This window comes from Diospyros lotus, chromosome 6 (genome assembly GCF_014633365.1).
Source record: "Diospyros lotus cultivar Yz01 chromosome 6, ASM1463336v1, whole genome shotgun sequence".
NCBI classification, from domain to species: domain Eukaryota; kingdom Viridiplantae; phylum Streptophyta; class Magnoliopsida; order Ericales; family Ebenaceae; genus Diospyros; species Diospyros lotus.
This window is the reverse complement of record NC_068343.1, coordinates 18,447,660-18,470,104: the sequence shown is the minus strand read 5'-3', so window position 1 is coordinate 18,470,104 and position 22,445 is coordinate 18,447,660. Positions and strand designations below refer to the sequence as shown.

General features: G+C 38.6%; 1 protein-coding gene across 1 annotated transcript in view; it reads left to right on the top strand.

The window, feature by feature from the left end:
- Positions 1 to 16,962, top strand: part of LOC127804824 (ABC transporter D family member 1) — an 88,339-nt gene extending 71,377 nt beyond the window's left edge. The window contains exons 21-26 of the mRNA XM_052341854.1: positions 13,487 to 13,645; positions 13,716 to 13,952; positions 14,786 to 14,946; positions 15,058 to 15,110; positions 15,228 to 15,306; positions 16,369 to 16,962. Of these exons, the coding sequence (XP_052197814.1) occupies positions 13,487 to 13,645; positions 13,716 to 13,952; positions 14,786 to 14,946; positions 15,058 to 15,110; positions 15,228 to 15,306; positions 16,369 to 16,455 (776 nt within the window). The 3' untranslated portion in view covers positions 16,456 to 16,962. The remainder of the gene's footprint in view (positions 1 to 13,486; positions 13,646 to 13,715; positions 13,953 to 14,785; positions 14,947 to 15,057; positions 15,111 to 15,227; positions 15,307 to 16,368) is intronic.
- The last annotated feature ends 5,483 nt before the right edge of the window (positions 16,963 to 22,445 follow it).

Here is a 22,445-nt window from a genome sequence, read left to right as displayed (position 1 = left end):
AGGCTTAATTGTAAGGACCACCCCTCTATTTTGAAATATAAACAGAATAGAATGACTATTTTACCCCTTCCATTTCAAACTCTCTCTCCTCTATCTCCTTTCCCTATCTCTCTACCCTTTTTTCGTATTTCCTCTGGTAACGACAATGCCAATGTCTCTCTCTCTCTCTCTCTTTGAGATGGCTGGGCTCCCATCTGGAAACCTAAAAGACCTAGCATCATTGGGTTCCCAACGATGGTAACGAAGGAATTGCTAGTTTTCCCAAATTGTTTGGTTGGGTTCCCATCCCTGGGTTTCTAGCTACTAGAAAACTCAGCTTTGCTAAATCAAAGTTTTCAAAGAAAACCCATTTTTTTTCTTTGAAGCATGGGAATTGAAGAATGAAACATCGTTTGAACATAAGGAAGAGTTTGCATACTTCCTAGCGTAATTCATTTCCAATGGAGCCCTCCTCAGTGCAATAACATGATTTTACATCAATATCCCGCATAGAAGTTTCCTACTTTAAAAAACTAAGTGAATAATCCTTTTGATAAAATCAACACGCATACGTAGAATTCATAGTTGTACCTCCCAGCAATGCCAATTACTTAAGAAATAATCAATTAAGGCGATGCTAGGTTTTGCGCCCCCCACCCCCCATTTCTCCGATGAATTTTTTAATATATTTTGCTAAACCAAACCTAGTAGTGTTGCTAGGTTCAATTTTGAAGCCAGCACCTAGCATCACCAGTAGGAATTGAACCTAATGATGATGGTAGGTGTTTGGTTCACTACCTAGCATGATCACTGGGTTACTGTGTCAGTGAGATGGGAGGAAAAGAGGAGGGAGGAGAGAGAGAAAGAGGGAACAGGTTGTTTTGTTGTCACCTGAAAAAGAGAAAGAAAGAGAGATTGTCAACACCCTAGATTTTGAATTTAGGGTTTCCATAATAGAAATGAGAAGGAAGAATGGAAGAAAGAAATGAAGAGAGAACAGAGAGAAAGTGGGTAGAAAACAGAGAGAAAAATGGGGAGAAAACTGAGAAAATTAAGAGAGAGATGAAAAACTAAATTCAATTTTTCATTGATTCTCCAAACAGGTTGGTTAGCTTTATATATAGCTAACCAATCAATAGTTACAAATCAGTTACAACCTATAACTGATTCTTTGCAGATATAATCTTGCTACAGTTGACATACAAAATACAATTCTACAGCCTACTTTAACCTATGAGCTTGACGTTTTCCCTCCCTTGAAAATTTTCCTGTCCTCAAGAAAAACAAAGACATTCTATAAAAGCCTCAGTTAAAGATTGAGTATCATTGTGGTAAGCAGCTTTTAGACTCCACAACTTCAAATCTCAGCCTTTTCTGTTTCTTCTCTTCCACAACTTGTATGGAGAGATCTTGAAGAACTTCTGTAATTTCTTTCCAGAAATCAGTTTATAAGCTCCCATCTCCAAGCTGCAAGTGAGAGTTACCTTATTTCCTTCCTTCTCAAAAGTAACCTCTAATTTATTAAAGTCAAATATGATTGGACTGACTATTCTCATCCAATCCACTCCTAATACAATCACATCCATCTAATTTTAATAACCGCAAGTCAATGATAAATTCCTGCCCTTGCATTTCCCAACAAAAGTCGACACACTTGAATTTACTGTACATTTTACTTCCATTTGCCACAATGACCAACAAAAGAAAAGTATTCTTCAACTTACAACACAAGTCATTGGTAGTGTTTTCATCAAGAAAATTGTGTGTATTGCCACTATGAATCAATATCATCAACTTCTTACCTTTTTCTATACCCTCCACCTTTATGATTTTATTAGTGGAATACCTCTTTAAAGCATGCAATGAAATTTCCCTGTCTTCATTCTTGATGGGAATGTTATAAGTGGCTTCTATTTCCTTTGTTAATTCTTTTTCTTCATTTCTAGCTTCTAATTGCAACAATTGTCGTTTACATTGATGTCCAGGAGAATATTTTTCTCCACATGTATAACAGAGTCCCAACTGCCTCCTTTGTTCTAAACTAGTAGCTTTTGTCATATTAGGTTGATAGGAAGATAATGGATCTTGGTGAGGTTTTTCCAAGAAATTTCCCTTATTAGTTCCAGAATTGAAGTTCCTGATAACTGATGAAATTTGTGCTTCACTTGACCCAATTCCTTTATACGGAATTATGTGCTTCTTGTATATGGCCTCTACTTTCAATTCTTACAATTTTGCCTTCTTTGCTGACTACTTCACTGTTACAGGTTGCAGCATATTCACTGTTGGCCTCAACTCATCACTAAGGCCACTAATGAAGCTAGAGACAAAATAGGCTTTAGATAAGGTAGGGTTAGTAATGACCATTAAAGACTTTAGCTCCTCAAATTTTGTTTGATATTCAAGCACCAATCCAACATGTTCAGTTTTTTAAATTCCTCTATAACATTGGTCATATTTTTATCCCCAAACCTTTCACAAAATCTTTCCATATGCATTCAACCCTAAGTCTTGCCCAGCCTTGATACCAGGCATCAACAGTATCATTCAGATAAGTTGAAGCCAGATTGACTTTCTAGAATTCTGGTATATTATAAAACTGAAAGAACTTTTGGCATCTTCTTATCCACCACCTATGGTCTTTTCCATCAAACAAAGGATTTTCTAATTTTGGCATGGGAGCAACACTTTGGGTATAGGATTTATTCACTGTATTATTTTCCATCCTTCCATCGTTCATCCTATCAGCCATAATCTCCTTATCTTGCATATTTTCAACTTTTATTGCAGGAATTCTAGTTTGTCTAAGATTTAAGCCATTGCCTTCCAAGATAGGATCCTCATTCTCCTTGGGCGAGAAGTCCACCTGTAGGCTTAACTGTGGAATCTTGGAAAACATCTACAAGAATCCATCCAGCCTCTTGGCCAATCCCCCATCGAAGCATCCAGCTTATTTTCCAGTGACTAAATACTTTCATGATTCTTGCTCACCCTAGACTCCAATGCTTCCATTCATGTCTGCAAATTGGTCCTCAAGGAGTTAAAACATCTCAACACATTTCCTAAACTTTGGTTGACGATCTTAGTTCATCCATCAATTTAATGGATGATATGTTGGGGAAAATTTTTGCTCGGTTCCAACTAAATGCTGTAGGATTTTCCAAAAATAACTAGTGAATCTAATGTCTTGATCAGAAACTATGGTCTTAGGAAGGCCACTTTGTTTGACAATTTCATTAAAGTATATTTGGGTAACTTTAGAACCATTTGAAGTTTTTCTGCATAGGATAAAAGGGGCCATTTTAGAATAACGATCCACAACCATAAGAATTGAATAATGCCTTTTGGGGTGCAAGGAAGACCTAAAACAAGCATACTGACATCTTAAGACGGATGACATGGAATCAACACCGGACTATGTAAGCCAATGCTTTGCTTGTTTGCTAAGTGCAACCAACAAACTATTGTGGCTACATCTCATTTAGTCTTAGTCAATAAAATTGGCATTCTACTTCTTAAATAGTCATGTTACGCCCAAAATGTCCTGATTTTCCTGCATGAGTTTCCCATCTCACTAATTTTAGCAGGATACAAAGCCTATTAACATGGAAAAGAAATCTATCTTGAATATGAAAATCATCCAAGGAGTTAATCCATCCAACCTTTAGAGCCTATTTGGAGCCAGTTCCAGTTGAATCGGAATTCTAATTCCATAGTTTTTGTTGAGAGTAAAAATAGTAATATAAAAGATAAAAATTAACCCTCTATCTACCAATTTAAGCTTTTGAATGAGATGGTGGTTAACCATTCAACAATCTTAATAATTCCAACAGAATTGGAATTCTAATTATTTGTTTGGAATATAACACTAAAAATTAGAATTGAATTCCAATTCTTATGTTTGGAACCAATACGAAAATGGAATTAAATGAGTAGTTTGACCATATTACTTTTAACAACTCAATCAAAATATAAAGTTAGTATATAACATTGAATAATTAATTTTAATTTTTAAATTTTCTCCACTATATCAATAACAATGAGTTAAATACCCATACTATAAAAAATTTAACTAAGATATTAGGCACCAAAATAAGTACGTTGCCATCATGTATATAATTATAACATTTTTATCATTAGAAGTGTTATAACAAAAAAAGATGTTAAACTAACATAATGCTAAACATATGATTTCAACAAATATTTTATCATAACTTCCAATTAGTTATAAATAGCATTCATGAACTTATATTTACAACTTCTAATATTTAGGTCCAGCAATACAAATTTATTTGTGATTGGAAGCTCATGGGGATTCGCAAACACATCAGATAAATAATATAACAAAATGCACAAGCCCAATGATACAAATCTAATAAATTTGAAATTATTGATAATCACAATAATTAGTTATACGGAACACGCAAAGCTAAATCATTGATAATAACAAAATATAAAATTAAACACTAGATAAATTTAAATTATATTGCAAATAAAGAACCTTCATGCTATCATGCATACCTTATATATAGGCTCTTGGTTGTCTTACATAGCACCACGAACATGGAGAAAGGAAGGAGAAGGAGAAAAGGAAGATTGAAAACAGCAGAAATATTATAAATAGAATGGGAGAGGAGTATTTGTGAAAATAAAATAAATAAATAAATAATGGGGCCTGAGAATTCCAATTCTTTATTTACCAATTGCCACCAACTTTGATCAGAATTCTAATTTCAGAGTTTGAGGGTAAATGAAATTCCAATTCCTACAAATTTTTTTTATTCCAAAAACAATAATTCATTGAGACATTGGAATTAGAATTCCAATTCCAGAGTTTTTAAGGTTTCCAAACAGGCAAGGTTTTATAGATTTATCCAAAAGTATGGCATGCCTGGTATTCAATCTTGTTAGTAAATTGAGGCATTACTAAGAACATCCACGACTTTATTCTCTTCTCTTGATTGATGCTTTACAAAAAATTCTTAAGCTCCCAAGTATTCAATCCAATGATCATGTCTATGATTCAATTGCTTTTGTGAATTTAAGAAACAAAGGGTCTCATGGTCTGAATGGAGGACAAAGTCTTGGTGTAACAAATAATGACACCAATGACATAGGGATTGGACAACAACATAGAATTCCATATTGTAGGTGGAGTAGTTTTGTTTGGTTTCATTCAATTTTTCACTAAAACAAGCAAGTGGGAGGTTTTCTTGACTAAGGACTCCACCAATGCCTACTCTTGTACCGTCACAGTCTACCTCAAATACTTTGGAGAAATCTGGAAGTGATATTAATAGGGCTTTTGTTATTCTTTCTTTTATGATTTCAAAGGCCTTGTCTGCACGATTCATCCAATTAAATTCTTCTCCTTTTTTTCATTTATTCCATAATTGGGGCCACTATAGTGCTAAACTTTGATAATTGATGATAAAAGGTCGCTAATCCATACCTTTACGTAGCCAAAAAAAACACAGGTAGCTAACTGTGAAGACTCCTAACATTGTGGCTAGATTCTGGAATTGGCCAGTCTACAATTACTTTATTCTTTTTAGGGTTAGCAAAAACTCCTTTTGAAGAAACAATAAATCCTGGGAAGATAACCTTATCTATGAAGAATGAACACTTTTTGAGTTTTTCGATAAAGGTAATCTTTCCTAAGAGTTAAACATACTTGGATAATGTGTTACAAGTGGTGGTCCCTGGTTTTGCTATAAATAATATCAAAACAAAGAACCAAGAAACATTTGAAGAATGGTTTAAGAGCTTGGGTCATGAATCGCACAAAAGTACTCAATGCATTTAACATTCCAAACTGCATGACTATCTTTTGTTTCAATGGTTATCTTCCCTTCATCCTCTAGATGAATTCTGATATGGTGGTAACTGCTAGAGAAAATTGTGACACTTGTTGAGGTTAAAAATGATAATATAAAAAACAAAGTTAACCCTCTATCTAACAACTTAAGCTTTTAGATGAGAAGGTGGTTAACAATTCAACATGATATTAGACCAAGAAAAGATCTTAAGTCAAACCTCACCGCTAACTGAATATTTAAATTGTTGCATGTGTTTGGACCAAATATGCAATGAAGCCTGGCCACACGTGAGGGGGGGGGGGGGGGGGGGGGGGCGTGTTAAGAGTAAAAATGATAATATAGAAAATAAAGTTTACCCTTTTGTTTAAAAAGTTAAACTTCTAAATGAGATGGTAGTTAAAAATTAATTGGTTTTAGAGTGGACAAAGGCCTTAAGTTCAAACCTCATAACTAACTAATATTTAAATAGTTACATGCATTTGGACAAGTTACGCATTAAAGCCTGGACATAGATGATGTAAAAGATTGTTAACCCTCTATCTACCAACTTAAGCTTTTAGATGAGAGGATGTTATGAGCCTTATAGCAGCCAAGCCAGCAAAGGAGCCAATCCATGCGTACCAGAGACATCCTAAAACTAAGGAGGACTAGTTTCTTTGAAGGACTTGTTTCCTTATCTAGTGATTTGTTGTTATTTGGATATTTCCTAAAACTAAATAAGTTAGTTTCCTATTAGTTAGTTTCCTAATAAGTTGGTTACCCTTATTAGGGTATTTCAATTTCCTAAAACTAAATAGGAATAGTTAGTTTCCTATTTAGTTTAGTTTCCTTACTGGGTTATTTCCTAAATCGCTGTGCTAGGGTTTTTATAAATACCCTCTAGTTTGTTAAACTTTTCAAGCAATAAGAATTATTTCCAGCACTTGATGTCATGGGCTTCTCTCTAATGAGCCCTAAGTTTCACCATATGTAAGAAGGGGGAAACAAACTATTAAGGCATTGATAGAACTCTTCACAATTGATTGAACCTTAACTCAAAAAAATAGTAGGAATCCCTCAATTACAGTAGCTTCCACAATGGATGTAAGCGAAAACAATGAAAGAACACAAATCAGGCCTATTCGAGAGGGCCTCACTCTCCCACAACTTCTTCAACAAATTTTCCAGATCCTTCTCTCTTTCTCTCCTCTCTTATATACCTACTCCTCACACTCGTTCCAGCCACATGCTCAATTATTCTCTTCTAACTAACTTGTGACTCTTTTAGCCTTGAGTCATTTTACTTGGTTGCCCCCTGTGGTCCCCACCCTTTTCCCCTCCTTTCTCCTTTGATAAGTTTGTTTAATGGGGGTCCTAACAACACTCCCACCCATAAGTCTCACCTTGTCCTCAAGGTGGAATTCTGGAAATTGAAGTAAAATCTGATGGTAAGGCTCCCAGGTTGCTTCCAATGGGGGCAGCCTCTTCCATTGAATAAGGACATCAAGGTTCCTTAAATTTTTCCCTGTGCCTGGCCTTTTTCCCAATAGAAATTCCGGTGACACCTTCATTTCCAGCGTAACTGAAAGCTGATCAGGAATTTCGAGGGTTTCCTAATTGCTCCTTCCGTCTTGCACAACTGTGATACATGGAACACAGGGTGGATAGCGCTAGAAGGGGGTAAGGACAACATGTAGGCCACATTCCCGATCCTCTTCTCCACTGGAAAAGGCCCATAGAACCTTGGTGATAACTTCTCATTCAGTCTCTTTGCCAACATCTTATGTCGATAGGGCCAAATTTTTACATAAACCATATCCCCCACGTCAAACTGCACATCTTGCCGCTTCCTATCTGCTAATTCCTTCATCCGAACTTGAGCCTTCAACAATTGGGACTTCAATTCATCGAGAATTGAGTCCTGCTCCAACGGTTGTTGTTCAATTGCTGAAACTGTTGTAGTACCTTTCTCAAATCTCAATAATGGGGCAGGTTCACGCCCATAGACAATCCAGAACGGAGTTAATTTGGAGGATGTATGAAAGGAAGTATTGTACCAATGGCCCATGGCAACCAGCTGCACCACGCCTTAGGTTTGGAGGAACAAAAACAACAAAGATAGGTCTCTAAGGTGCGGTTTAGGACCTCCGTTTGTCCATCGGACTGTGGGTCGTAGGAGCTGCTCCTGTTCAATTGAGTGCTTTGCAATTGAAATAGCTCTTCCCAAAAATGACTAACAAAAATTTTATCTCTCTCGGAAACAATAGAGTTTGGAACCCCTTGTAACCTGACAACCTCCTTCACAAATATCCCTACTATGCTTGCTGCTGTGAATGGGTGTTTTACATAATGAAATGTCCGTATTTACTTAACCGATCAACCACCACCAATATCGTATCCCTCCCCCCTAACCTTGGCAGCCCTTTAATGAAATCCATAGACATGTCCTCCCAAATTTGGCTCGGAACTGAAAGCAGCTACAGCAACCCACCAGGTGAGAATGCTTCATATTTATTCTGTTGGCATATAGGGCAATCACGAACATACTGTTGAATATCCCTCTTCATCCCCACCCAAAACATGTTCGAAGAGATCCTTATATAGGTCTTGAGAACCCCAAAATGGCCTCCAATCCGACCATCATGCCCCTCATTCAGTATTAAAGGAATCAAGGTGGAGCCTTTAAGTAGATACAACTTCCCTCTAAACAGCAAGTGCCCATCTACCAGGGTAAACCCAGGTTTTCTATTGGGATCAGCCTTCACCTCCTTAACTATTAGTTGGAGTGTCACATCCTCCTCCACCTTCTTCTTAAGTTGGTCAAGTTGCACCACTCATGAAACAGAAGATTTGAGACGTGAAAGGGCATCCGTTGCCCGGTTCTCCAACCCAAGTCAATATTGAATCTCACAATCATATCCCATCAACTTCATGACCCATTCTTGACACTCTGGACTGAGCTCCCTTTGTTCCATTAAAAACTTTAAGCTTCGTTGGTCTATCCAAATAACAAATTTTCGCTCAATCAAATAGTGTCTCCACTTCCTCATGGCAAATACCACGGCCATCAACTCTCTCTCATACACGGACGGACCTTTGTCGACCTTTGGGATTTAGGGAATGGCTGAAAAAAGCTATAGGTCGCTGCTCTTGCATCAAAACAGCTCCCAATCCATGCTCAGATGCATCAGTCTCTACCACGAACTCCTTGGAAAAATCTGGTAAGGCCAACACCGGCAGTTCGGTCATCACTCTTTTAAGAGATTGAAAGGCCTGTTCTGCTAATTCATCTCAGGAAAAATTCCCCTTCCGAAGGTAGTCTATCAATGGCCATGCTAGCTTCTCATAATTCTTCACAAATCTCCGATAATACCCCGTAAGACCTAAGAATCCCCGAAGCTCCCGTAAGGACTTAGGACTAGGCCATTGCATGATTGCCTTAATTTTTCAATCATCTGCAGCCACCCCTTCGTGAGAAATGACGTGTCCCAAGTACTCAATCTTCTGTTGCCCAAACTAACACTTTTTTGCATTAGCATACAGTTGATGCATTGCTAGCAGCACCAAGACACACCTCAAATGTTCCTTGTGCTTGGCCATATTCTTCCTATAAACCAAAATGTCATCAAAAAATACCAAAACAAATTGCCTCAACTGCTCCTTAAAGATCTCATTCATCAAGGATTGAAATGTGGCGGGGCATTGGTTAACCCAAGCGGCATAACCAAGAATTCATAATGTCCCTCATGTGTGCGAAAAGCAGTCTTAGGAATGTCCTTAGGATTGATTCGTATTTGATGATACCCTGATTTTAAGTCCAACTTGGGAAAAACAGCAACCCCATTCAATTCATCCAATAATTCTTCAATAATTGGCATGGGAAATCTATCGAAAATGGTTACCTTATTTAAGGCTCTATAGTCAACACAAAATCTCCAACCACCATCCTTCTTCTTGATCAACAATACCGGACTGGAAAATGGACTTACACTCAGCCTGATAAGCCTTGCTGCCAACATCTCCTTAACCAGTCTCTCGATCTCATTTTTCTGAAAGCGGGGATACCGATAAGGCCGAACATTCACTGGTGGTACCTTCGATTGCAGTGTAATCACATGGTCCTGCTTCCGATGCGAGGGAAGACCCCCCCCCCCCCCCCCCCTCCCGGCTCCTCAAACACATGTTTGAACTCCATGAGCAGCTCCTGCAAGCTGTCTGGAGCTGCCCCCCCAGCCTTGTTTTCAGCAGTAGTCAAGCTGCCCAATTCAAGTAGCACCCCTTCCCCATTTTCCCTGAACGCCCTCATCATTGATTTCAATGTTACCAAGGTCTTACTAAGGCTGGGATCCCCGTGCAATGTCACAGTGGGCCCCTTTGCCTTAAATCTCATCACCAATGAGCCCCAATCAACTTGTGTCTCCCCTAGGGAAGCCAACCACTTCATTCCGAGTATCACATCTAAACTCCCTAGCTCCAATGGCAAAAAATCCTCTACTATTTTCATATTTTGCAACTTTAAGACCACCCCCTTACACACCCCCGCCCCTTGAATAGCCATACCCGAGCCCATGATCACCCCATATTCTCTTGTTTGTGTCCTGGTCAGCCCTAATTTCTGCACTAATTCAGCTGCTATAAAATTATGAGAAACCCCACTATCAATTAAGACCATCACCTCTTGTCCCTCCACTTCCCCTTTTACTTTCATGGTTTGTGGAGGGGTTAATCCCACTATCGAGTTAAGGGATAGCTCCATCACCTCCCTTAATTTGACCTGGTTTCCCCCTTCCCTTGAATTATTCTCTGTTTCAACCTCCTCTATCTCTTCTTCTTCCTCATCCCTTTCCTCCTCATAAATCACCATCACTTGCAGCTCCCTATTCTTGCATTTATGGCCCACCGAATACTTCTTGTCACAACGGAAACATAACCCCTTCGCCCGTTTGGCCTACAACTCACTCTCACTCAACTTCTTGAAAGGAGGAGTGCTCCACTTACCTGCAGCCAGCGATCGATATGAGGCAGCCGCACTAACCGTCGGTGATCTCGATGATGCCGGTGGGGGAGGCATAATCACCACCCTTGGATGATTTGGAGTTGGACTAGAATGACCAGAATGAATTGGTCCCCTGTTCTGGCCGGTTCCCGAAGGGCTCCCACGAACCACTTGATTCCTCTCTTCGATTCTTTGGGCCACGTCCATCATCTGCTCCAACCCATTCAATCTTAGTGCTCGCATTTCAGCTCAAATATCCGGCTTCAGCCCATTGAGAAATTGGCCCTCCAACAAAGTCTCCGGCATGCCTTCAAGTGGCGAAGCCAATGTCTCAAACCTGAGACGATAGTCTTTGATAGACCCCCATTGCCTAAGAGCCAGGAATCTCTCCTCCATCGTGCCCTCCTGCGTGGACCGAAAACGGCTTCTCAGCATTGCCTTAAGTTCCTCCCAGCTCCTGACTCTACACTGCCTCTATTTCCATTAAAACCAGGCAAGTGCAAGGCCATCAAAACAGAAAGCTATTGAGTCTAATTTCTCAGCTTCCGTCAACTAGTTGATGGCAAAGTACCTCTTGACCCTGAAAACCCACCCATTAGGGTCGCCCCCTTCGAAGATCAGCATCTCCAGCCACTGGCTTCTACCATCTTGCCTCCCAGAAGCTTCGTGCTCCATTCCGACCTCACGACTACGATCGCCCAGTGCTGGTGATCCTCCCAAAGCAAGGGATGAGTCCGCCGGTACGTCCTCCTCGCCCTGTTTCCCCTTTCGTCCCCTCTCTTGCTTTCCCCACTTCTCCGCCAGCAAGTTAAATTGTTCCAGCACCATCGCTAAGCTCTTCTCTATTCCTTACATCCTCTAGAACTCGTTCTTTAGCGAGTCCATTCTTGCCTGCAGACCATCCATCCTCCTTTCTATTTACTGTTGGTAGGTCTCCAACCTCCCCTCTAACTTGCCCACCCTCTCCGACACAGACACCCCCATGGATCACGCTCTGATACCAAAATGATAGAACTCTTCACAATTGATTGAACCTTAACTCAAAAAAACAGTAGGAATCCCTCAATTACAGTAGCTTCCACAATGGATGTAAGTGAAAACAATGAAAGAACACAAATCAGGCCTATTCGAGAGGGCCTCACTCTCCCCCAACTTCTTCAACAAATTTTCCAGATCCTTCTCTCTTTCTCTCCTCCCTTACGTACCTACTCCTCACACTCGTTCCAGCCACATGCTCGATTATTCTCTTCTAACTAACTTGTGACTCTTTTAACCTTGAGTCATTTTACTTGGTTGCCCCCTATGGTCCCCACCCTTTTCCCCTTCTCCTTTATGCTCTGATAAGTTTGTTTAATGGGGGTCCTAACAGGCATCTCCTTCTTGCACGGAAATAGCTACTGCTCTCATTAATCTCCCTTAGACTCTATCCCTTATCACATGTTAATAATTTAAAACTTTGGGATTCGGATTTTTAGGGTTTCCAATGAGGACCAATAAGTGACTGTGAAAATGCACATGCTAGAGGGATAAGTATTAGAAGAAAGTTATTGCCACCAAGTACCTATTTGTTATTCCTTTGTACAAGGTGAATGTGTGTTCATAATTGGGTAATTAATAAAACCAAGGGAAGTCTCTGTCGCTTTTCCAACCTAGCCACCACACTATCTTGTCAATGTGTTAAGTTAAACATCTACCGTTTTACATATGCATTATTGTTTCTTCAGTAGTTAAAATAAAAATGGGTAAATTTCACACAACACCCTTGAGGTTTGGCTCAAAGATACTGACCACCCCTGTGTTTTGGGAAATAGCATACACCTTTGTTGTTAACAAACTAAATTAAATGATCATTTTTCCCTTGTATATAAGATATTTTCTCTCTTTCTCTCTCCTTTCCCTCCCCTCCTATCTTTGTCTCTCTTCACTCTATCACATCATTGACGGTTGGTAAAGGATTACCCACCTGCCAACCATCGGTGATCAGTCTTCCCCATCGGTGACCAATGGGCGTTGGTTGGTTCCACCCCTATGCAACTCTCTCTCATTATATATGTATTTATACACACATATTTGTCTTTCTATATCTCTCTATTGACAATGGGTCTTCCTTATTGCCGACGATCTCTCTCTCTCTCTCTCTCTCTCTTTATGATGAGATCTAGGTTCCACTGGTGGGTTCTGAATCGTCATGGGTTTAGATCCCACCAAGTAATTGTTTTTTAGTTTTTACTTTATTTTTTTTAATTTTAGAAGAGAGAGAGAGGGGCCAAGGGCATTTTAGGAATTTTAAAAAAAATAAGCCACATTATTTGACAGTAGGGGGGGGTTATGTATTGCGCAATAATTAACCTCAAGGGAGGTGAATGACATTTCTAAAAACACAAGGGTGGTTGGTGACTCCTAGCCAAACCACAGGGGTGTAGTTTTACGATAATAATGTGTCCATGGTTCTGTGTACAGCCATGTAGATTATCCTCCATTCCCTTTTCAATTGTTACACTTCTCTCCAATTCTAATGTTCATAGGATTTGTGTCGTATGTTTGTATTTTGGTGCTTAAATTTGAGTTGCTAAGTCCTAGTTTCTTGGTGTTTATACATTGTTATACATTACTAGAATGCTGTTTCTTTCTTGACTGTTTAATTGAATTTTATTGATAAAGTTTCTTTGAGAATTGTGACATTCCTGCTGAGAACGTCTGTTAACTCTTGCAGATGATCCTCTTCCTGCAGAATCACCAACTAAGTTGACAGAATCTCATTCTAATGATGTCATTTCCTTCTCCAAGGTGGACATCATTAGCCCTGTACAGAAAATGTTGGCAACAAAGTTGACTTGTGATGTAACACCAGGGAAAAGCCTGCTTGTTACTGGTTAGTGTAACATTCTCGCTGTTAACCTTCTTGTACTAATACAAATCTGATTAAGTCTGAATTTTTGAAGGTCCAAATGGGAGCGGAAAAAGTTCCATCTTCAGAGTCCTTAGAGGTCTTTGGCCTGTTGTCAATGGAAGACTTGTAAAACCATGTCAAAAGCTTGATGAAGAGACTGGATTCGGTTGTGGTGTCTTTTATATTCCTCAGCGACCTTATACATGCTTAGGAACGCTTAGGGATCAAGTCATATATCCACTTTCCTGTAAGGAAGCAGAGCAAAGGACATTAGCTTTGCATGGAAAAAGTAGGTTGCTATATACATTATATTCTTTTAATTGTTTTCTGTTATTTCCACAAAAGTACTTCATTTTATTTTGGAACATCTTACAACCCCTGTTTTACTATTTTCACTCTTAAATTAGTGAATTTTAGGCTTTTCTTGATTGAGATCTTATTTGCTTCATCAGTCTTAGTTCATGGTGGTATATTAAACTATTATTACCATTAAATATTTTTGGAGACATTCTCTATTGCTTGGTTCAGGTCCTCTCTACAATGCAAGGTTGTTTATTTAATATATTTGGAGGGATAAATAAACAGGTTCTTTTATATAAAAATTGAATATATTAGCTGTAGCAATCGGGATTGATGCTTTCATCTCCGTAACTGGAAAACGTGTATTGTGAGACTTATGGTCTCCTGATAATATGATAACCTCTTATCTTAGAGGAAGTCAAGGCAGAGTCTTTTAGTGTATGGCAGGAAACTGTAAGGTATGATACCTTGGTAGAGGGAACGAACACAGTGTATCCCCCTGTTAGCAGGGAAAATATGAATAAAAATAAAAACAGGTTGGTCCATTTATGTGAAGAGCAGAAGGAAAATATCGGGGCGGCTTGTAGGAGTTTGATCTGTTCTTGGAAGTCAAAAGCAGATCTCACAAGTATGAAGTTGTATCGTGAACATCATTTTGATATTCAGTTTTAACATTTTTTTGTGGATTTGTTTCACGTCATCTACTGTTCATCGTAGTTTCATTCAATTTACTAGTTATATATATATACATGCACACACATATTTCAACTCTCCAGCGTTGCTAACTTTTCCATGCAATATCTAATCATATGGTAAGTTCAGGTGGAACATCAATTTATCCAATAAATATCCTCGATGCGCATTTGAAAACAATTCTAGAGAATGTTAAATTGCTCTATCTTCTGGAAAGAGAAGGTGGTTGGGATGTCAGTCAGAACTGGGAAGATGTACTCTCTCTTGGAGAGCAGCAGAGGTTAGGCATGGTGAGCTCACTAAACTAGACCACCTTCATTTCATATTCTTATATGATCCAATAATATTTGGCCATGACTTGGAAGGCTTAATGATTGGATGACATGTTTTTGTTTCGCCAGGCACGTTTATTCTTTCAGAAGCCTAAATTTGCCATCCTTGATGAGTGCACCAAGTATGCAACAAAAACTCTCATCAGTCGTTTTTTCTACCTTCAATCCCCCACCCTCCTCCTAGAATAGCTTGCCTAACATGGATCTCACTCTTTGCTTTCAAAATTTTTTAATTACAGTGCCACAAGTGTTGATGTTGAAGAACACCTTTATATGCTTGCAAATAATGTGGGAATCACAGTAATTACATCATCACAGGTGAGTACTTTTATTCTTACTATGGATGAGCACATTGTAAGTTGGTTTGCCTCATTAAATATTTCAAATGATTATTAGGCCAGAAAACATAGTCAGGATTCATCTATTGTGCTGAAGATAGTCATTTTTTCCATCATTCTCCGATTAGAGGATTTTATTAGAATCACATTATACAGCCTAGCTCAATCAATCTATTACATAGCAAATGTGACATTATTCTCCAGGGGTGTTCATTCTGGACGGGGGCTGGGATTCTTAAAAATCCCGGACCAAAGACCGAACCGGTCCAGTATATTTTTTCCCCTGTTTTTGTATATAAAATTTAAATAAAAACATGCATTTATATATATATTTATATATACAACTCAAAGAGAAGAACCAGAGAGAGAGATAGAGTCTGGTTATTCTAGAGAGAGAACTGGAAAGGCTTTGCGGTGGCTCACTGTAATTTGTTTGCTTGTTGAGTCTCTTTAAATCATTCAGATTCAACAATGGCAGTACCGAAATTGAGCATACTGTGAATAGTTACAGTGAGAGAGAGGGGTGGAGGAGGGGGCTGGTTTTCATTTTTCCATTATTATTTTCTTTTCCATTTTCTTTCTTGGTCTCTTTCTTTTCTCTTCAATTCTTCTTTTTGCTATTTTTTTTCCTGGTCGTTCACTCAATTATTACCAATGAGTTTGGTGTGTCCCCCACTCATCCACATGCCTGCTTCCCCATCTCTGCCCATCCCTCGCTGAGCCTCCGACCATTCAATTGGCGGGGCAGCTGTGCAACAGTGCGGGAGATAAAAGATCGGTTTATTATATGTATTGCAGCTGGCAGCCGGTTTTTAGTCTTGGACTGACAGGACCGAAAACTGGCTGGTGCTTCTAAGCGGACTGTGGACCGGACCGGTTTTCCGGTTCAGACTGGACCCCTAATTCTCCTACACACTCTTAATGCACAATGTCAACACCATACTAATAATTTGAGGAGTCTCCCGTGACTTCAATTTTTTGTTTGTTTCTTACTTTCTAAAGTGATCTCCGCTCACTTGGCCGTTTCTTTTGCTACTCACAGCGTCCTGCCTTAATACCATTCCATTCAACCGAATTACGAATGATCGATGGTGAGGGCAAGTGGGAGCTCCGGTCAATAAAGCAATGAGTTGGATGCAAAACCAGTTCCAATTCCTGCCAATCATAATTCAGGGTGATGTCCTGCATGCTGTTCCAGTGCAAGTCAATTATGATTTACTGCCCAAAATAGCTTTACTTCGATCACAGGAGTTGCTAGTAATTTGCAACAACAGACATGGAGCCATGCGGAGGTGGTAGAAAGCCTGTGTCACCCAGCGTTATAGGGCAAAAACAGAGAATACGAGCGTCTCATTATTGGTTATATAATATTAGGGAAGGCTATGTACAGGCAATTATTTGATATTAATATGGATTGGTCTTTTACGTTGTAAAACCCTGACCATTTGGGTGTTATCCCTGTGAATAAAATGGGGGGGGCCCTATTTTTTCTCAAATAGATGTTTAATGCTTTCCTAAGCCTTTGGCTTTGTTTTTTCCTTTTTATTTCTGCCTTGGATATGTTGACATATGGAGATGATTTTGGGAGGTATAAAATTTATGCAACCTATTCTACTGGGTGAAATTAAAGGCCCGAGATTGTTAGTCGCCGATGCTTATTCTTCACTGCTTTCTTTCGTTTTACCCAAACAAGCACTAACCCCCTCTTTTCTTTGAGGGCAGGTATAGTATTAGATGTGTACAGGAAATCAGATTAGTATATGCTTGTTACATTGATTTATTGAAACCTTTTGGAGAAAAGTTTAGATGAACTTGCATTGCACCTGATTAGCAGATGGCCCCTCAAAGATGGGGCTTAGGCATCGGCCCAATTGATATTTTCACTTTTCTATATTGACTGAGAACTCTTAACTTATTACTTTTTGGGTGTGTATTTAGGAAATTTACTAATGCTCGAAAAAGTTCAGAATATACTCACTGGAGAAATGGGTATGGACAGTGTGTTCGGGATAGGAGTATGGAATGGAATTGGATATTATCAGGTCGATCCTGTTCGGGAGGTACAGTAATAATGAAATAAAATTGAATTAGATAGAATTGAAGGCATGTACTTCGGCTCGAAATTGAATTGGCCATCCTATTTTCAAGAAAGCCTACTAAACCCTCCTAGCGTCCCAACCTCTCTTTGGTTAACCTTGATAGCAAGTTTCTTCTTTCATTCGCTAGATTTTTTTTATTCTTTCTTCCCTTCACTGGTCTTCTCTATTTTCTCTTCTCTTACACTTGCTTCAAATCCCTTAAGTAAGAGACCTTACCTTAATGTATAGGACCTCTCATCTTCCCTATATAGAAATCAATTAATATGAAAAATTTGTATTTCATTGATTTTATTTTATTTTTAAATCTTCTCTTTTTGTGAAATATCCCTATAAATATATGTGAGAATGGAGAAAGGAGAAGTCAAGGGTATTAATGAGAGATGGTTTCCAAGCCATCCCCGAGGGTGCAAGAGGGGGCTGCCCGAGGCAGTCCCTTGTGCAGGCAAGCAGATGGCGCTGCTTGCTGCCCCGTTGTGGTCCATGTAATTTGGAGACTAGGCGGGCTGGCTCAATTGTTAGCCCGTTATGATTCCCTCTCTCTCTCTCTCTCTATATATATATATATATATGTGTGTGTGTATAAATACATATATTTAAATCATTTGACTCACTCACTCCGTTAAATAAATTTTTTTCAAAATTAAGTCTAACTTTATTTCCTCAAGTCTCTAAATATTCTAAAAATATTTTAGGGTGTTACACCTAGTAACCCTAAGGGCACACTTGGTACATTGAGTTTCATACGAAACTTCGTTAGGGTTTGGAAACACACCTCTAAGTCAACCAAATTCTGCTCCATTGGGGTATCTCGACTCTTTCGTCCACATACACCTCTATGTGGTGGTTGAGTTGGTTTTTTGAACAATTTGTTCATTCGTCATAGATAGATGGCACCTGAATTCTTTAACTTAAAAGGACATTACATTATAGCAATACATGGCCTTGTTCGTGATAAAGGTCATTTTTCTTGATCCTCTAGATAGTGAAAGATCTAGTAGTATTTTTAAAAGGCATTTAGAAAACTCATGAGTTGACACCTGATTGTGCCATCAATTCTTAGCAAGGGTAGCTATCCTTGGGGCAAGGGTAGCTATCCTTGGGGCACACTTTCTTCAAGTTAATAAAGTCTATACAAAACTTCCACTTACCCAACACGTTAGCTAGTCTAGGCAGTCCACCTCTCAAATGTTCTGAGTTGCCATCAACTTCTTTATCTCTTCCTCAATTTCCTCATCCCTTTCTGGGTCGAACTTTCTCTTCTTTTATTCTACTTGTTTGTTATTTAGCTTGATCCCTAGTTAGTCAGTGATCATACCAAGGTCTATCCTTGGCATGTTTTGCACCGACAAAGAAAAGATGTTTGCATACAATCAGAGCAAATAAATAATCTCAATCTTAACAGGCTTCTTTAGCTCAACACTGATCTTGGCAACTCGATTAAACTGCTCTTTCTTTAGTGGTATCTCCACCAACTCATTAATTGACTCTTCCTTTAGTGTTATCTTAGTCTTAGGCTCTCTCGACTACTCTTCCTTCAATGGTATCTCAATCTTGGGCTGTCTTGGTTACTATTTCTCTAGTGGTACCTCAATCTTAGTCTATCTCGACCCCTTAAGGATGAAACTAGTGGTTTTTTTCGAGCTATTGTGGCATTTTAGAGATTTGCCCAGGCCTGGGGTTCAACCCCTACTTACGTTCTATATTTTCTACTTGCGTCAATTTTGATCAGTGCTTTTGCTTGACCTCAAATTCAGAAGAGAGGTTAAGGGAGGCCATAACACTTTCGAATTTCTCATTAATCTCCCTACACTTCACTAATCCCATTAGGTAGGGGCGGATGCAGGCATGAGCTGCCCTGGGCTGAAGCCCAGGGCAGTTCACAATTAAAAATATTTTCTTAATATAAAAAATTAATTTTTTATTGTAAAAAATAATAAATTTTACTAATAATTCAGTTAAAAAAAATTTCAGCCCCCCCAAAATTTGTGATGTGTAATTTTATACCTTAAAAAAAATTTTAACCTCCCTCTACGTAAATTTCTGGATCTGCCCCTGCCGTTAGGGGTGAGAAACTTCATCACCATGTGATAACTACTCGACATAGGTTATAAGGAACTTAGTTTGGATTGCCCCAATATCATATTGTAAGTCAAGAGGATGTCCACTACCAAGAAATTGAGCACTACTTGTACTCTCCTAAAACTACTACGAACAGTTAAGGGTAATTGGATAAGCCTTTCAACATGGACAACCTTCCTATTGAATCTGATCAAAGGGAAATGGGCTGGCTTGAGTTGCACCATTTTGTTGCCCATGTCAAGGAAGACCTTCTTGCACAGAATTTTGAAGAAGTTCCCTAGGTCTACCAAAATCTTCTTCAGCTCTCACTTTCCTAACATGGCAACGATAACTAAGGGATTGTCGTATTTGGGATGCCTTGATAGGTTTTTGTTTGTGAAAGAGATTATTTGTCCTTGGCATGACCTCTTGGAGCCCGACTAATGGATGCGATAAGTGTTGGAGTTCTACCTGGCACTCCATCCAAGCATGGTCCCAGCAACTAGAATATGGAAGACCAACGGTTGTTGTGGCTCATCCAATAGTTGTTTCCCCTTCCTCTTTGAGTTGTTGATATCTTCCATGTCTTGTCCATGGCTTTAGTGGAAATGGCAATACTTATTGTGAGGTCAATGCTTTCATTAGATGAGTTCTCCTTAAATAGTCTTTATCCTCTATAACCGTTAATATCTCCACTTGGTTGTTACTCAATAGAGTGAAACGAATTAAACTCCTCTAGTTATTGGTTGGACCTAATCAATCTTAGGCTTACCTTACAATCATTCATCTTTTGCTAGAAAAGATTGCTTAGGCTTCTCTTTTTTTGTTAGGTTTCTCAATATTCTTTACCTTGATCACCTCCTTAGTGTTGATGTATTTTTGTGCTCAATCAAAGATCTCAATAAAAGTCCTTAGGGATGTCTTTTCCAAAGACTACACGAAAGGTGTTTACTATCAAATCATTTTAGAATGCCACTATGGTAATTCTCTAGTCAAAGTCTTCCATGTCCAGTCCTTCTTCGTTAAACCAAGCTACAAACTCATTTGCTAAAGCCCATTGGTTCTACTTGATGTTAACTAAGGCCATTGAGGACTGTTGGAATTTTAGAAACATTGGTAGTTATGAAGTTAACGAACAAAAGCTGTAGAAAGAAAAAACATGAATATGAAGGCTGTAACCTCATTATTTTTTTTCATATCATCATGTCTTTAAATAGGCAATACATGTCAACTGAATAATAAAAAAAATAGGATTTATTGCTGGACTTAAATTTAAAAAAAATAAAATTATCTCAACCCACTAAATCAGTAAACAGAATCAAATACCCAATTATAACTGATAATTTTGACCCAATCAACCCACTAAATCAGCAACTTTGAATCAATATTCAACATTCCTCCTTGATTTAAAGTTGCAAAACTTCAACTTTTTATGGAGCACTTCTCTCCAAATTTCTTCCCAATTATGAAGTACTTCTCTTCACTTTTTGATACACTTCTCATCACAATCAATACTTCCTTCAAATGTTGAAAAAAAACTCAATTCAGTTTCATAGAGCACTTCTCTCCAAAAAAATTCTTCTTGGTGCACTTCTCACCAACTAGAAGAGCGTTTCCTCTTCAATTGCCCCTTCAACCGCCTTCACTGTATTTGCTTGTTCTTTCATGCTGAATTTGCAATCCTTTTTCAAATGCCCAAATCTGTTACATTGGAAGCATTGAGGCTTCCCCTTTGTGCCAACAATCTTTCTCTTCATGACTAGGCTTTTTGCAATGGTCACATTCTGGAATTTTTCCTTTCTTCTTTGACGATGAACTCTTGGCAAGATAAGCTCCTTCCACCGTCTTTTCACTTTCTTCATTTCTCATAATCCTTCTTTGCTCCTAAGCTTGCAAGGCTCTGATTAATTCTGCCAATGTAATTTGGCTAATGTCCCTTGAATCTTCAAGGGAGGAGATTTTTGCCTCAAACCTCTCAGGTAGACTTATCAAGACTTTCTCTACGATCTTGCTGTCAGGTAGCTTTTCTCCCATAAGTCTAATTCTATTTACCACCGTCATTAGTTTTTCAGAGAACTCTTGGATTGTATCATTTTCATTCATTCTAAGAATCTCAAAATTTCTTTTGAGATTCAACACTTGTATTCTCTTCGTTCTAGCATTCCCTTGATATAGCTCTTTCAATACATCCCATGCTTCCTTAGCCGTTTCACAAGCCATGATTCTTGAGAAAATTGATTCGGAGACAGCAGCGTGTAATTGAGATAAAGCCCTCAGAGCTTTAGCTTCTGCTTCTTCATGAGCTCTGATTTGATTGAGTGTAGGATTGTTGCCAAGCGAAGGTATCTCCCTTTCATTTTCAACCCACTGCTATAAACTGAGACCTCTCAAATGAGCTTTCATTTTGACAGCCCATACTTGATAATTTTCTCCATCAAAAACTGGTGGTGAAAAAGATGATGTGTTGGTGGAAGCCATAGAAATAAAGAAAGCGTTGATGGGTTCTCTCTCACAGGCCTCTTAAGATCATTGAATGCTCTGATACCACTGTTGGAATTTTAGAGGCATTGGTAGCTATGAAGTTAACGAACAAAAGCTATAGAAAGAAAAAACATGAATGTGAAAACTGTAACCTCTTTATTTTTATTCATATCATTATGCCTTTAAGTAGGCAATACATGTCAACTGAATAACAAGAAAATATGATTTATTGCTGTACTTAAATTTAAAAAAAAACAAAATTATCTCAACCTACTAAATTAGTAAATAGAATCAAAGACCCAATCATAACTGATAATTTTGACCTAATCAACCCACTAAATCAGCAACTTTGAATCAATATTCAACAAAGACATGCAATGATGCTTTAAGGGTGTGAAATGGACCAAGAAGCAAGTCTTTAACTGCTCGAAGTTAAGAGATTTATCGATGGGTGAGGTTCAAGTACCATGTCCTCTTATGC